At 41.0% G+C, this 16595-nt stretch overlaps 1 protein-coding gene and 1 long non-coding RNA gene across 2 annotated transcripts in view; one reads left to right on the forward strand and one right to left on the reverse strand.

Annotated features, from left to right (window-relative positions):
* The first annotated feature begins 6872 nt into the window (after positions 1 to 6872).
* LOC142010596 (uncharacterized) overlaps positions 6873 to 16595 on the forward strand; it is a 33507-nt gene continuing 23784 nt past the window's right edge. Inside the window, exon 1 of the long non-coding RNA XR_012644843.1 lies at positions 6873 to 6974. This is a non-coding gene — a long non-coding RNA (uncharacterized LOC142010596). The remainder of the gene's footprint in view (positions 6975 to 16595) is intronic.
* Positions 12976 to 16595, reverse strand: part of WDCP (WD repeat and coiled coil containing) — a 41000-nt gene continuing 37380 nt past the window's right edge. Inside the window, exon 5 of the mRNA XM_074988988.1 lies at positions 12976 to 14213. Coding sequence (XP_074845089.1) covers positions 14047 to 14213 — 167 coding nt within the window. The 3' untranslated portion in view covers positions 12976 to 14046. The remainder of the gene's footprint in view (positions 14214 to 16595) is intronic.

The following is a 16595-nucleotide window of genomic DNA, read 5'->3' on the forward strand; positions in this document are numbered from 1 at the left end:
GATGACCTTGGCTAGGATCTTGCTGGGTACAGATAGAAGGGTGATCCTGCACCAATTATTGCAGTTGCTGAGTGCTCCTTTCTTGGGAATCTTGACGGTGACTCCCTGGGTCCGTTCCTTGGGTATCTGTTGTCTTTTCCAAATTTCTGTAAACAATAGTTGGAGAATGGTGGCTGTCTGCTTCTTCTTTAGGTGGTGGTCTATTCAGAACTTCTCTGAAAAGTTCTGTCCAGCACACTTCTTGCTCTTTCTTTGTTGTCAATAAATAATTGCCCTTGTTTGTCCTTGGTGGGGGCACTTTTCCTGCCACAATACTTGCCACAAACAAGCTTGGTGATTCTGTACATGTTTCCTTGCTCCCCTTGATTAGCTGCATGTTCAGTTTTTGTTGCAAGGTCCTCCATGAAAGCTCATTTGTCTGCTCTCACTAGCTTCTTCACCTTTTGGTTTGCCCCTCTGTAATTCTGCTTGTATCTTTCTTGAATTCTGGCTGATTTAGCATCTATCGGTCTCCTCTTTATGTCCTGTCTCTTCAATGAGTTCCCATGTACAAGGCTTCATCCACTCCTTCCTCTTCTTCCTGTCCTTGAAACCCACACAAGCCTTGCTGCTCTTTATGTAGACTGATGCAATCTGTTCCCATACCATGTTGACTTTATCTGTGATACTGGTATATATGTCATCCCTTAACTCTTGCAAAACATTTTCTAGAAAAGATATTAAATTGATTAAGAACTGGCTGCAAGATTACAGATCATCATTGAATGGCACTACAGCGATTACCATTTTCAGTGAAGATCTGGAAATACATATACAATTACTGCTGATAAAATTTAGGGAAACAAAGTTTGGTGGAAGGGTAAATAATGGAGATGGGGGAGTCATACATAACAGCCTGGATCATATAATAAGCTGGGCTCATCCTAATAAAAACATTTTAATGCAACCAAATGCAAAATTATACATCTAGAAACAAGGAATGCATGGGATACCTATGAACTGCAGGACTGTATCCTGTAAAGCAGTGTCTCTGTAAAGGACTTGGGAATCACAGTGGACAAGCAACTCACCATGAGTTGCCAGACTGAAGCTAATGCGATACTTGGATGAATGGGTGGTAATAGTGAATGGGAATAGGGAGGTGTTTTTACCTGTGAGACCAGTACTGGAATTGTGTGCAGTTCTAGGGTTCACATCTTAAATACAATACTGAGAAAGTGGAGAGGGTGCAAAAAGAGCGATAAAAATGACTTGCGGACTGAAGAAAATGCCTTTAAATGAGAGACTTAAAGACTTCTATCAGTTTAGCTAATCAAAAAGCAGATGAAGAGATGACTTCATTACAGAAAAGCTTAATACAAGAAGACACTTCAGTATTGTGGAGTAGGGCATGACAAGAACCAATGGCTAGAAGCTGAAGCCAGATATGTTCAAATGTGGAATAAGGTGCAAATTTATAAAAATGACTGTAATTAACCATTAGAATGTACTACGAAGAGAAGTGCTGAAAGAACTGACCAGGGACCATGCACAGCTTGACCTGCTGCTCACAAATACAGAAGAACTAGGAGGAGAAATAGAAGTGGGTGGCAACCTGAGTTGCAGCAATCATGAGATGGTGGATTTCAGGACCCTGAGAAAAGGAAGAAAGGTGAGCAATAAAATATAGACCCTTGAGTTCACAAGAGCAGACTTTGACTCCCTCAGAGAATTGATTGGCAGGATCCCCTGGGAAGCTCATATGAAGAGGAACAGAGTTCAGGAGAACTGGCTGCAATTTAAAGAAGCCTTATTGAAGGCACTGGAACAAACCATCCCGATGTGCAGTAAGAAAATCAAATATGGTAGGCAACCAGCTTGGCTTACCAGGGTAATTCTTGGTGAGATTAAAACGGGAAAGCATGCTTATAAGAGGTGGAAATTTGGACAGATGACTAAGGAGGAGTATAAATACATTGCTGGAGAATGTGGGGGAGTAATCAGGAAGCTAAAAGCACAATTGGAACTGCAGCTAGCAAAGAATGTGAAAGGCGACAAGAAGGATTTCTACAAGCATGTTAACAATAAGAGGCTGATGAGGGACGGTGTGGGGCTGTTACTGGATGAGAGAGGTAACCTGGTGACAGATGATGTGGGAAAAGTGAAGTACTCAATGCTTTTTTTTTTTTTTGCCTCTGTCTTTGCAGACAAGATCAGTTCCCAGACTACTGCACTAGGTAATGCAGTATGGGAAGTTAGGTGGGCAGCCCTAACTTCCAGATTTAATGCATCTAAGGGTATTAAGGGAACTGGCCAATGTCATTGCAGAGCCTTTAGCCATTATTTTTGAAAACTCATGGTGATCAGGAGAGGTTCCAGATGATTGAAAAAGGCAAAAGAAAAGGAATAGGATGATCCAGGGAACTGTAGACTGGCAAGCCTTACCTCAGTCCCCAAAAAAATTCTGGAATCTGTTTTGAAGCACTTGGAAGAGGGGAAAGTGATCAGGAATAGTCAACAGGGATTCACCAAGGGCGAGTCTGGTTAGCTTCTGTGTTGAGGTAGCTAACTCTGTGGACATGGGGAAGTCAATGGATGTGATGTGCTTTGACATTAGCAAAGCTTTTAATACAGTCTCCCACAATATTCTTGCCCGAAGTTAAGGAAGTATGGTTTGAATAAATGGACTGTAAGGTGTATAGAAAGCTGCCTAGATGATCAGGCCCAGCGGTTAGTGATAAATAGCTCAATGTCTGATTGGTGGTGGAGTGCCCCAAGGATCAGTTCTAGGGCCTGTAATGTTCAACATCTTTATTAGTGACCTGGATGAAGAGATGGATTGCAACGTCAGCAAATTTGAAGGTGACACTAAGCTAGCAGGACAGGCAGCAGTACACTGGCGAATACTTCTTACACGTTGGAGGGTAGGGATCAGGTCCAGAGTGACGTGGATAAATTAGAGGTTTGGGCCAAAAGTAATCTGATGAGGTTCAACAAGGATGTATGCAGTCCTGCACTTGGGATGGAAGAATCCGAGGCATTGTTACAGGCTGAGGCTAAGTAGCTAAGCAGAAGTGAAGCAGAAAAAGACCTGGGGATTACAGTAGATGGGAGGCTGGATATGAGTCCACAGTGTGCTGTTTTAGCGAAGAAGGGTAATGGTGTATTGAGGTGCATTAGGAGGAGCATTTCCAGGAGACATAGAGCAGTCGTCATTCCCCTCTGTTTGGCACTGGAGAGGCCACATCAGGAGTAGTGCGTCAAGTTCTGAACACCACCCCCACCACCCCCCGGTATAGAAAAGATGTGGAGACATTGGAGTGGTTACAGTGGAGGGCAACATAAATAACTAAGGGGTTGAAGCACATGACTTATGAGGAGAGGCTGATTTAGTTTGCAGAAGAGAAGAGTGAGGGTGATTTGATAGCAGCCTTCAACTTCCTGAAGGGGTCTCTAAGAGAATGGGGAGAAGCTGTTCTCAGTAGTGACAGATGTCAGAACAAGGAGCGATGGTTTCAAGTTACAGAGGGAGAGGTGTAGGTTGGATATTAGGAAAAACTCTTTCACCAGGAGAGTGGTGAAATACTTGAATGTGTTACCCAGAAAGGTGGTGGAATCTTTATCCTGAGATATTTGTAAGCCCCAACTTGACAAAGTCCTGGCTGGGATGATTTAGTTAGGGTTGATCCTGCTTTAGGCAGGGGCTGAACTCAATGGCCTCCTGAGGTCCCTTCCAGCCCAAGGATTCTATGATTTTTTTAAAAGATGTGCTTTAGCAAACACAAGTTTTTGGGCTCACTAATGGGGTAACTGGTAGAAATTTAATGGTTGTCAAAGTAAATGACCTAATGGCTCTTTATGGCTTTAAACTTTATCTATGATAATCTGTTGGCAACTGGATGTAGTAGGTGTTATTTCTCTCCTAAAAAGCTCAACATAGCATGGGTGCTTCTTACTGGACACATCTTCTGTTTACTTCCAATGTACTGCTTAGCAGAGATAATCAGAAATGCTCAGGATGAATGCAGGAAAGCGGGTGTTCCTTAGTCTTCCCAGTAGTATCACTGTGGTGGAAAAAACTGTCAAAAAGCCGGATCTTGCAGTGCAACTTGAAAGTGGTCAAGCACCAGTTTGATCTTTGCAAGCTTTTGCCGTAGCTGAGAACTGGTAATGTGGAAATAGACTGCAAGCAGTGGAAGGATTGAAGCAAAGGAGTGAGTTGGGTTACTGCATTTTGTACATGATAGTGATTCTTCTTGCTTCAGTTTCAGATTTAGACAATTTACGTTACAACAACCCAGTCTGGAGGTTTCTAATATTAAAAAGTCTGAAGCCCCAGATACCCTTCGTGCCCTGCCCCTACACAAGCACACATAAACACCCTGACTTTTTCAGATTTCAGTCTATCGTAAACCATCAAAAAGGGAAGAAATAGTATTTTGTTTTCCCCTTTTCCTGTCATCCTTAAAGGTAGAGAGGACAAAATATTTGTAAAAGAAAAACTAGAGAAGAGCCCTGCATCGGTGAAGAGATGAAAAGGAAACGAAGTAGATGCATTGTTTCTTGCCTTATTCCTCAGGACAGGAGAAGGGAGACAAAACCCATCTGAGAGATGCTCATCACATAGAGCAGTGCCTCAATTTACACATCAGTTCTGTTCCCATGCACCCTTGCATAACTGGAATTTCACGTAGTTTGTGGGGTGGCTTTTACCCCTGGTAGAATGAACATTCTGCAGCCAGGGAAGCAGCAGGGACATCTGGAGTTCCTTTTGAAAGGTAAGTCCTGGGGTTGGGGTGGGGCGGTTGGGGAGGGTTAAGCCTGGTGGTGGGTTGGGGCCATTGGAGGAGGGCAGGGGAGTTAAACCTGGGGTGGATTGGGGCTGCAGGAGGAATCTGGGGTGAGCTGGAGCTGCGCGTGGTGGTGGGGTGTTGAACTGGTGAGGGGAGTTGAGCTATGGTCACTCACCAGGGTGGTGAGCCGGAGCCATGATCGGGTGGTGAGTCGGGCCATGGGGTTTGAACTGTGGCTGATGGGGTTGAGCCAGAGCTGTGCTTGAGAGGTTGGAACTTGGGTGCAGGGTGGGGGCTTGAGCCAAAGCTGCGTATGGGGGTGATGAGCTGGAGCTGTGCTTGGGTGATGAGTCGGCAGCGGGTTTGAACCGGGGTTGAGCTGGAGCTGTGCATGAAGGGTAGTGAGTGGTAGCCAGAGCTGGGCACAGGGGTTGGGGGTGAGCTGGAGCCCTGCATGAGTGGTGAGTGGGGCAGAGGGTGGGAAGGGGTTGAACCAAGGCCATGCAGGGACAGAGGTGTTGAGCCAGGGCTGGGGGGGAGTGGGATTTTGAGTTGCCCTTAACTTGCATTAATGTGAGTTAAACCCTCAAAATGCACGATTTTGAGTTGCACTTACTGTACAGTGATTTGTTGTCAGAAGTTTTTGTCAGAAGGTATCTTCTGATAAAACTTTTGTTGACAAATCAAGGCTGAATTGCCAAGCAGATCACAATAGTGATCTGTTCTGTCAAGAGTGGCCAGACTGCCCAGTTGCTCTCTTGACAAAACAGCCAACTGGAAAAAGCACAGCAGACCAGGCTGCCTGGTGTCCTGGGAGCCCTGTCTGGCAACAGAGGGCCCCCCAGAACATCCAGACTAGATTTCTGTTGTCAGATCTTTGTCAACAGAGGCATTATGCCTTGTGGGGAGTGGGATAAGACTGTCAACAAAAGTGCTCCATTCTGTCAATTTACTGTAGACAGAAAGTGTTGGGAATGTGAACGCTTCCCGGGTTTTGTTGACAAAACCTCCTAGTGTAGATATAGCCTTTAAGTTTTAGCTCTGAAAGATGTAGAGAAATCATAGTGCCGTAAGAACATGGACAGAATGGAGTAGAATGGATAGTACACATGGTTTTGTGAGAGTGATACTGATGCTGTTTGAGGACTAGCAGGTGTTTTCAAGCCATTGATTATTAAGAAAACTTTTGCTAACTTGTTTAAACTGCAAGTTTACATAGCCTAGCAAGTTTTCTAGCAACAGGCATTTAAGCTATTTTTAGTATTCTGAGCTTTTTTTTTTTTTTCCCTTATTGTTAACCTAATGTTTAACCACTAGGGGGATTTATTGGTCCAGATCTATTGAGGGAAACTAATACATGAGTATAGCTGTAGTTTTGTAACCTTACAGTAAATTATACTTAGATCATTTACATACCTGTATTCTCCCAAACCCAGGTTTGGTCTATCCTTGAAAGTTAATGGCAATATTCAGAAATTGAGGTAGTAACTCATTTTGTGTCTTCAGGCTGGGAGACCTCATTTAAATGTGTACCAGTAGATGTCTTTGTATTAGGTGTTTCTTTTTTCTTCTTATAGCTAGAATGATGAGAGTATTTAGTTTAAAAGTTTAAAATATTTTAATTTTCTTTACATGTGAAATATATGCAGAACTGTAAAACAGAAGTCATATGTAGATGAATCAATTATTCCACAAAACAGATATTATAAAATATTTACAGTAGTGTAATATTATCATATGTTATAACAAACATTATAATTTATTTACAGCTGAAATTATATCAGATGTAACATCATTATATGGAAATTGAATTGTCTTAACCTACTGGAGTGCTGAGATGTTGTGTAGTTAATGACATTTTTTCTCAGTTATGCAGTTCCCAAGATTCCAGTTATGAGTATCTTATTTGCATAAATACTGAATGGTTATTTCACAGTAATAGTACACTATGTGAATCCCTGTACTCTGATTGGCTGGCAGGCATTGTTATTCAGTCAGACAGCAGGAATTTGCATAATCGCTATGGTTATTTTTTAATAATTATACTGCAAATAAGCAAAAATCTCCTTTCTCCTTTAGAATTTTTAATCTGCTTGCCAACAACATAGATGATGCCTTCATTTATCCTGATCATCACCTGATGCTGAAAGCCCCATGATTTATATGAATGAAAAGGGAAAAAAATAGCACAATTAAAATACCGTAAGTGAGACCTGTTTAAAAGACAAAAGCAGTCAAATTCATTTCCCATCTGCAGGCTCAGTCCTAGCACACTTTGTCTTTGTTTAATAATAATCTCTCTCAGATTTAGTCAATAGTGATTTTAACATTGACTCTAATCTTCCACTCATCCCTCAATTCTTGCAATTTAACAAAAGTTCTGGTTTCCACAATAAGGATCAAAATGTGTGTTTTTATTATTTAAATGGCCTACAATGTTTATAGCTTTCTCATATCAAATGAGTTTTAAATTGCAGCATAAGTAAAAATATACAGCATTTTTGAGGGGTTAAGAACCATGCAGACCGGTAGAGAAGAAATAGGGTTTGGGAAAGGAGAAGTTAGAGATGAGACCCTGGGAGAGGCTGAGGAAAGGTAAAATCAGGAAGGTTCCATGTCAATCCCAAGTCTGGATAAAGGAGGAAGGATGGTCAAATGGAAAGAGGGGAAGGCATCTAAGGAATGGACAAGATCTATGTTAGTGCCAATACACATGACAGGAAGCACATTGGAGTGCATGAACTACAGAACGGTTGCCCTAACAAGTCATCTAGGCAAGATGCTGATGGTGATAGTGACAGAGAGACTGAGATCGCAGATAGAAGAACATCTAGTGGACGAGCAAGCGGGGTTCAGAAAAGGTAGAAGTACCATATAGCAGATATTGGCACTAAGAATGAGAAAGCTTGATGAAAGAACAAGAACATCTACAATTGCTCCATCGGTTTTCAGAAGCCATTTGACATTATAGATCAGAAAGTGACTTGTCCGGTGTTGGAGTCATACAGAGTGGATAGCAGACTGATACGGTAGTTGAAGGATATCACTGGGGGATTGGTTATGAACTTTGGATGTGGCATTTTCCCAAGCTTATGCCATATGACTTTCTGCCTCTTTCATTAAAAGTTTCTTTTCTACACTCAGATTCTGTGCTTGTGAGTGGGGAAGCACTGCGTCTCCAAGGTGCCCAGGGGTGTGTGTATTTCCTAGGCTACTGGGTGGGGGCTCGAGCTGGTTCTATGTGATGGATGAAAAGGAGCCCCGAGATATTGAACGTGGACCTGGGTGCTGCCGACTCCCTCTGGCAAAAGGGTTACAGACAGGTACAGCAGCTCAAAGATACCATGGGCTGTGGTTTGCTATTCCCAACCAATGGGAGCTGCAGAAAGTGGTGGCCAGATCTGCATGGCTTCCCGCAGCTTATATTGGTCAGGAATGGCAAACTGTGGCCAATAGGAGATGCGAGTGGCTGTACCTGCAGATGCTTTAGTAAATAAAGGATAGGGTGGCCTGCCAAGAGCTAACCGTGTGATGCTGTTGCAAAAAAACAAACATGATTCTGGGGTGTATTAACAGGTGTGTTGTGAACAAGACATGAGAAGTCATTCTTCTTCTCTATTCTGCACTGGTTAGGCCTCAGTTGAGTAGTGTGTCCAGTTCTCGGCACTGCATTTCAAGAAAGATGTGGAGAAATTGGAAAGGGTCCAGAAAAGAGCAACAAGAATGATCAAAGGTGTAGAGAACATGCCCTGTGAAGGAAGGCTGAAAGAATTGGGCTTGTTTAGTTTGGAAAAAAGAAGATCGAGGGGGAACACAATAGTGATTTTCAGGTATCTAAAAGGGTGTCATAAAGAGGAAGGAGAAAAATTGTTCTTCTTGGCCTATGAGGATAGAACAAGAAGAAATGGACTTAAACTGCAGCAAGGGATTTTTAGGTTGGACATTAGGAAAAAGTTCCTAACTGCCAGGGGTGGTCAAACACTGGAATAAATTGCTTAGGGAGGTTGTGGAATCTCCATCTCTGGAAATATTTAAGAACAGGTTAGATAAATGTCTGTCAGAGATGGTCTAGACAGTACTTGGTCCTGCCATGAGGGCAGGGGGCTGGACTCAATCACCTCTCAAGGTCCCTTCCAGTCCTAGTATTCTATGATTCTATGATTAACCCTGGTGAACCACATCTGACTCATGGGCTCATTGCTTATCCCTGCTCTAGGCTTAACCAGGGTCTTGTTATGCTTAAAGACTGCTAGTTTAGGCCCTATATTCTGTCTCCTTTTGTGTGGTCCTGCTGTGCCTCGCACTCATACTTATGTTTGCCCAAAAGATACTCAGCAAAATCACCTCCAGCCACTGAGTCCAAAACTACTGGGTGGGTTCACATTTTCACAACCCCTTTTTTACCAGTTGTGGGGCTTTTGATTCTCTTCACAGTTATGTTAACTGAAGTGTCAATTCCCAATCTCAAAGAGGTTGAATTAGACACTAGGGCCTCACATCACAACCATGCATTTATGTAACTTAAGAAAGCCTTCTTACATGTTGAATAGTAACAGAGAGATAGCTGTGCTAGTCTATATACTATCAAAACAAAAAAGCGGTCCAGTAGCACTTTAAAGACTAACAAAATAATTTAACAAAATGTAACAAAATAATTTATTAGGTGATGAGCTTTCGTGGGACAGACCCAGATAAGAAGGGGCTAGCAACTGCCTGTGAAACAGGAATACCTCTGCATTGGTGGGGATGTTCAAGAGAGACTCAGAAGAAATACATCCAAGTTTTCTGAGGCAGCTAGGTTATATTTAGAAAAGAGGGAGTTTTGAGGGGCATAGGTGAAAAGAAGGGGCCAATACCTAAGGAAGGGCCAGCAGTGGTACAGAGATTTCCCACTCTACCCTGGATACTTATGTGACACTGTCACCAGGGTCTAAGTGCTTCAGAATAGCTAACCTGTTTTTGCTTGGATAAAATGGCTCAGATATTTAAGTATGAAGTTGTGATATAAGCTGATTAAAATATGATCATATATCACTGTTGCAACCACTGTTATATATTTGCAACACATCTTGTACAAAGTGTGCCGAGTTAGGTGTCTCTGAGAAGCATATGAGCTGCTGGTCATCATCATCATCATTATCGTTATCATCGGAAGAAGTGGGTCTGTCCCATGGAAGCTTGTCACCTAATAAATTATTGTGTTAGTCTTTAAAGTGCTACTGGACTGCCTTTTTGTTTTCTTATATGTGGTGTTTCAGACCAACTGTATAAGGCGGTGCAAGCCACTTGCCTCAAACTCAGAAATGTATGAAACAAAGCATGAATAATTTGTAATGAAAGTATTTTCCTCCTGTGAAAAGTAATCATGGCAGAAGACTAAAATTCAGTTATATCAGGTAGAGCCTTTTATCATGTCCAAATGTTTGTTCCTTTTCTCCTGAACGTTAACAAAATTATCATAAATGTACTCCTAGGATGTTACGTTCTCTTAGTATGTTGCCTTCTTTGGAAATACATTTTTCTTCCTGTTTCTAAGTATTAGTTTGATTTAAAGGAAATGGTTGGAGTCCCTAATGTGAAAATCTGGTTTGCCTTTTTATTCTGGAGTGGTTTTGTATCTAGTATTACACAGAGATCTATTCCTTTCTTGGCTGTGTACACTCTTGTATGTTAAGATAGCGTGGTGTCTGCTGACAGGTTGGATAGATCCTTTCCAAAATATCAGGCACTGATGGTTTTCAGTGGCAAGACTGCATAACACTGCAAATGTCATCTCCTCTGCAGGAAGTCTTTCTGTGCCAGTACTGACGTATTGGCACCACATACCACCAAACATTTGATCACACCTGGCTTTTGACACATATGTGTTACATAATAATGGAGACATAAAGTTCAAGGACAATTTTGTGTTCTTGCTAAAAGAGGTGTTGCAGTAGGCACATCAAAATGTCAGTAACGGGACAATTCTTTAATAGATAGGAAGATGAGAGGGAAAAGTAAATCTCAGCAAAGTGAATTTGGATTCAACACAAACATTGTGTAATGACCTCAGGCTGGTAAAGGACCAAAGGCACAAAATGACTAACCCACACAAGAGTATTTGTACAGTGCTCTTTTGTGAGAGCCTGAGGTAATGGAAAAGCAGCTCATATGTCAAATTCAATAACATTTGGCAAGTCTATCTGCACAAGAGGACTGCACTATATCAAGGCTACATTCTAGATTTACTAAGGGTTACTCAGACTGTCTTCTCTGCAGGTAGAGATGTTGAGCGGAAGGCCCATTAGTGTGATGTTCTGCCTTTAGAGGTGAATAAACTAGATCCTACAGTTCAAGATATGAGCTATATTGGACTTACTAAAGCCCTCATTCAGGGGAAACTGGCAGAGAGGCAATGATGGTGCTGCGCATGGCTGCCACTGGGTGATCCAGTAGTGAGGGCTCCCATTACAGCCATCTTCTAGTCTTTTTACGTTAACTACAGTGGCCTTGTCTCTGCTCTGTACTTAATCATGTTCAGTGCGATCACATGGTATAATCTGACCCTTTGTTTGGTGCCGAGACTTCCGATCAGATATTTTTCATTCTTTCAGAAGTGGTGTTTGCATTTCCTAATCTCTTATGAACATCTTTCTTCATCACCTTCAAATGCTGTCATACTCCCCAGTTGCACTATTTTTTTACCCATTCAATTTGTTGTCCAGTTTCCTATCTTCATAATCTGTTTCTCTGCATTTACATTTAGTCCAATTTTGTCACCTTCCTCTGACATAAGGATGATAATTCCACTCCTTGACATACTAAGTCTATGTCTTCACTTGCACGTGAACAACAAAACTTAAACAAGAAGGTTTTGCCATGGCAAGTGAAAGAGTCAACCCTTAATAAAACAATGTTGTTGGTAAAGCCAAGGTCATGAAACTCATTTCTACTATCCCATTTTATACATTTTGTTGCTTCTGTCATCACCCAGTCTAATGCAAAAAGGATAGGTGATAACACACAGCCTTGTCTAACTCCAGTTGTGATATAAAACTGCTCACCCTGCCAGGTGGATTGTACTACTGCCTGGAATCTTCGCAGTGCTACATGCTGTGGCCCTGCCCAGGACGCACACTTCCTGCTTCCAAGTCTACATCCAACATGTCTCCTACACGAGGGCTTGCAAAGAGTCCTTAGAAAGCATTTCAAGGAATTGGCCATGGCTGGATTTGAGATTTTTAGAGCCCTATATGCTGCTCTGGCCCTTTTACCTAGTGTTAAGTGGTGGAGGCCACCTTCGTGTCAAGAGTCCAACAGTATTGGATTTGGAAAGGACACATTTTAAAAACCTCTAAAAATATTTTAAATTATTTTACATTCTTTTTTCCCTACCAATGTTGGGATTTTAAGGTCCAAGACCTTATGACCTACCAATACTAGCCATACGCCACTGGGTAGCGGGGTAGAAAAATGCTTGCCCTTACAGGCTGCATCTACACTAGAGGGTTTTATCAACAAAACTGCCGTTTTGCCAACAAAACCCACAGAGTGTCCAGGTTCCCAAGGCGTTCTGTCGACAGTAAGTTGACAGAACACAAAACTTTTGTTGACAGTTGTACCCCTCTCCCCACAAGGAATAATGCCTCTGTCAACTGAGATCTGTTGACAGAAAGCCGGTCTGGATGTTTCAGGAGGCTCTCTGTTGACCGACTGGGCTTCCAGGACACTGGGCAGCCCTGTCTGCTGTGCTTCTGGTTGACAGTTTTGCTGGTAGAGTGGCCGGGCTATCTGGCCACTCTCTGCCAACAGAGCAGATCGCTTTTGCAATCTGCTTGGCAGTTTGGCCATGATCTGTTGACAGAAGTTTTGTTGGAAGGTATCTTCTGACAAAAACTTATGTTGACAAATCCCTGTAATCTCAACATAGCCAAACTGATGGGTTTAAAGCTTCTATAGCTGGCCCCATTCAAGCATGTGATATTGAACCTTAAATCTTTCATTAGTAGAAGACTGATTGTTGCCCATCTTGAGCAGTGGCAAATGTAATTTTTGAAGAGAATCCCACACTCTGGGGAAATAGAAACATGTTTTTTATTGCTCAAAACAGTAACCTAAGTCCCAGGAGGGAATTCAGCAGTGGCAAGAGTGCATTTATCATACAACTCATTTCACTTACAGTTTTTATCACATAGATTTTGCAATATGTTTGCCATATAAACATTACAGTGATTTCCAGGGTGCAGTGGAAAATGCTTCTCAGAGATATTTACAAAGATAGAAATTCATGAAAATAAATGTTTGTCTCAAACTTAAGGACTAAACACTTGTAGAGACAAAGATTACACAAAATTCATCTGTAATTTCTTGAGCACAAAGCAGGAAACAGGCACGCCTCTCCATCCTTTCTATCTATGCATACTCAGAAGGACAATCAGGTACTCCATGCCTGGGACACTTCGTTCATCCTTTCCTACCTCCTGGAAAAAAAAACACTGAGTTTATTCCATTCCTTTGTTGTTCCTTCTCTCATCCTCATAATCATGATGATTTGGGCCCCCACAAATATGTCCATCTGCTCCCAGTATATGCTTGTATTACCTACTGTCTCCAGATGTCTTTGACCCTTACTTTACCTTGGGTGGTTTTTTTTTTTGGTTGGTGGTTGTTTTTTTGTTGCATGGTAAATAGTTGCTTTCCTAGGTTCGGCTAAACAGATACTCATGGTGGATGAGACACTGACATAGCTCTTTTTAACAGTCATCTTCCCATGAAAATAATCTGTTTCTCCAAAAATCTGTACGTTTCCCTCAGATACACTAGAGCAGCAAACTCTGGCCAAACAAAAAAAAAAAACTGATTGCTTTCTGGGCATGTTAATAAACAGAAATGAATTTAATAAAACTTGCTTCAGTACCACCAGCTTTTAGTGCAAAATGTATATCTGTTACTGCTGAGTTACCGCACTCACACTTGATCTTTATCCATTATTGTAATCACGTGGTTTTAACTTGCTTCTCTAAGAACACCCTGAACAGAGGTAAAGTACCAGCTAGAGAGAAACAGCCTTTCCCCACCCACTGCTCAAATCCTGTCATAAACATCGTTAGTCTCAGGTGAAACAGACATGAATCTACACCTGATCCTGCAGGCAGGACCACAAAAGCCCAAATAGGATCTAACTACCATCAAACTTTGCCACATGTATTAAGGATTCAGTGCATTGAATGTATAGGAGACAGTTCTCTAGTCATGCAGTTTCTGATACTGTAGAACATCTTTTTTCATCCGGAAATTATGTCACACTGCTTGGTGGTTGCATAGAAAAGCTTTTTTTGAAGGCGTGGCTTCCACAGACTTCTGAACTGTCACTTCCATCCCTTATGATGATCTCTTGCTTTGCTTTGAATGTTAATGGAACAAAACCTTCGCTGTCTTCTGTGAGGACAATCCATGAAGAACCTATAAAGATGTTGAGTGTTAAAGAAAATGAATGTACTAATGTGGTTATACACAATATACAATGCTGCTTTGAAATATGTAGTTCAACAAATGAGCCTTCCTTTTCCTCCCCGTTAAAATCTTGTCTCTACCAGCAAGACTCATATCTGGCAGTCCTCTCTACGTGAGATTTCCACGATGGTAACATCAATGGAAGCCCTAGTATACAAAAGGCTCTTGCATTTTTACTACCCCTGCTCAATGACAGTGAAAAACAAATGTCAGTTTTTGCTAATGTGGATGCCCTTTAAGCACCCCCACTTTCCTCCTCCAAACTTTTTTTATCTAGCCTCCCACAGCTAACTCGTGTTCCAATGCCACCTTCTACTTATCCATTTGCTCATTCCCTCCTTCCAAATGGCACAGGAATGACAAAAATTAAAATACACTATTAAGAAACTCCCTGTGCTATATTTGTTTAGGGGATAAATAGAAGCTTTCATCTCCAAGGCTTTCAGACTAGCCCTAAATTTAGGTGACATGTAAAAGGAAAAAAAATAACTGTACTTTTCCCCACTCCTAATTGTAATGTAAAGAGGTCTTGAAAGGGCTCCATTTTTCTGTCTGGTTTTTACTATTGCTTGGTTTTTACCTTAGAAATATTGGAACTGTCAAGTGTTGTTCTTAGTGGGTTTGTGGGGTGACTTGTTAGAAGTCTCAGAAATGTGGAATGTGAGCTTGCTTAGCTCTCTGTTGAAGAAGTAGGTTATTGAATCTCTGACAAAGATGTCTTTTCCCCCAAGTGTTCCTCTGGAATTTGTATTAAATAGATAACAAAAACAAGATTTTTAAACAGACTGAATAAAATCACTTCCCCTCTCAGTTAATTAGGTTTTGCTTACAAAAAATATTTCTGATATCATAAACCTACTAGTTCTCCAGTTGCCCACAGAGTTTTTCAGGAAAATATAGGGAAGATAGAGCTAAATTTCTAAAGTTTATAAAAAAGCAGAAAAAAGGGAAAAAGAAAAGAAATAAATAAACACAATAAAAACCAGAATTTGCTTCATGCACCAAGAATACAAACCCATTTCCTTTCCTTTGTAAATCACCTTTTAAAATAAAACAATATTTACTGTTTATTTTTACTGCTAGTTGGTCTTTTCCTTAATGGGCTGCCTATTATGTTGTTGAGGAAATAACATACACATGTACAACAATTTGTCTGTATAGCCTTTGCTTTGTTCAATTGTACATATAAGAAGAAAGATCAATGACAATACCACTCTGGGAACCCCTGTGTGCCATATTAATGATAAGGCCTACTAAATCCTGTAATTATGGAGTGAGGACCTGAAATAGCATCATTTAATATAAAGGAAGATAGGCTATGTTTCATTGTATGGCTCTTGATCGTTCTTAAAAATTTTACTTTTTTACGCAAAATGAAGATTATCAAAAAAGGAAAAGTAAAAACCCTAAAACTGTGCTTGTGTTTTGGGGTTTTTTCAGTTGCAATATTGTATATTTGGCAAAGGGAAATCTCCTTTCCTTATGCTATTATCTAACCATTTTCACAAGCTGCTTCACTATTTCATGTTGTCATGTCACCTATAACGTCATAAGAAGATTGTCATTACCAACTGTGACCCTTTAATCTTTTTTTGTTAATACCAGCTTTCTAATTCTGGACAGACTTTGGAGTCCATAAACTAGAGGGTTGTTGGAAATGCTGTCACGCAACTCTCAAAACCTGCTTTTTTGTTATGTTTTCTGAGTTATCATCCCCATTCCCTTGAGAGTTTAAAAAATCACATTTGTAATCAGCAACACTTATATCCCACAAAATGTTTTGTCACTGAGTGCTGGGTGCTGCAGAAAGTAATGTTAGAACACCCTTTAACATTGCATAATTATTACAGTGACCTGCAGAAGACTGAGACCTCCAAATATGTGCTGTTACCAATGCTGTATTTGACAGGCTATATTTAGTGAGGGTAATGGAATTTTGCTACAGGACTTAAAGCATTCAGAGCAATGCTAATTTCATCCCTTATGTAATTCCATTCATATTAGTGGGTTTGCATCAGTTCTGAATTTGTCTCATTGCTGCAGATTACCATTTTTATGTTTGTTCAAAATATGGAAACTACTGCTGCAAATTAAGGACATTTGTCAAAGTGACCCATCTAAAGTTGGGATGGAGACAAGTAACATTTTTGTCTACCCTTCAGTATACATTTTTGTTGCAAACTGGAAAGCCGCCCTACTTTTATAGTACTCACTGCTCAAGGTTCACAAACAAGTCACTTTTACCTAGGGAATCTCATGGTTTTGTGCCAAAAGTATGCAAAATTTGTCATTTCACAGGGTTTCAATACATAACTCAGTGAAACGCAGCAA

This window comes from Carettochelys insculpta, chromosome 3 (assembly GCF_033958435.1).
Source record: "Carettochelys insculpta isolate YL-2023 chromosome 3, ASM3395843v1, whole genome shotgun sequence".
Classification (NCBI taxonomy): Eukaryota; Metazoa; Chordata; order Testudines; family Carettochelyidae; genus Carettochelys; species Carettochelys insculpta.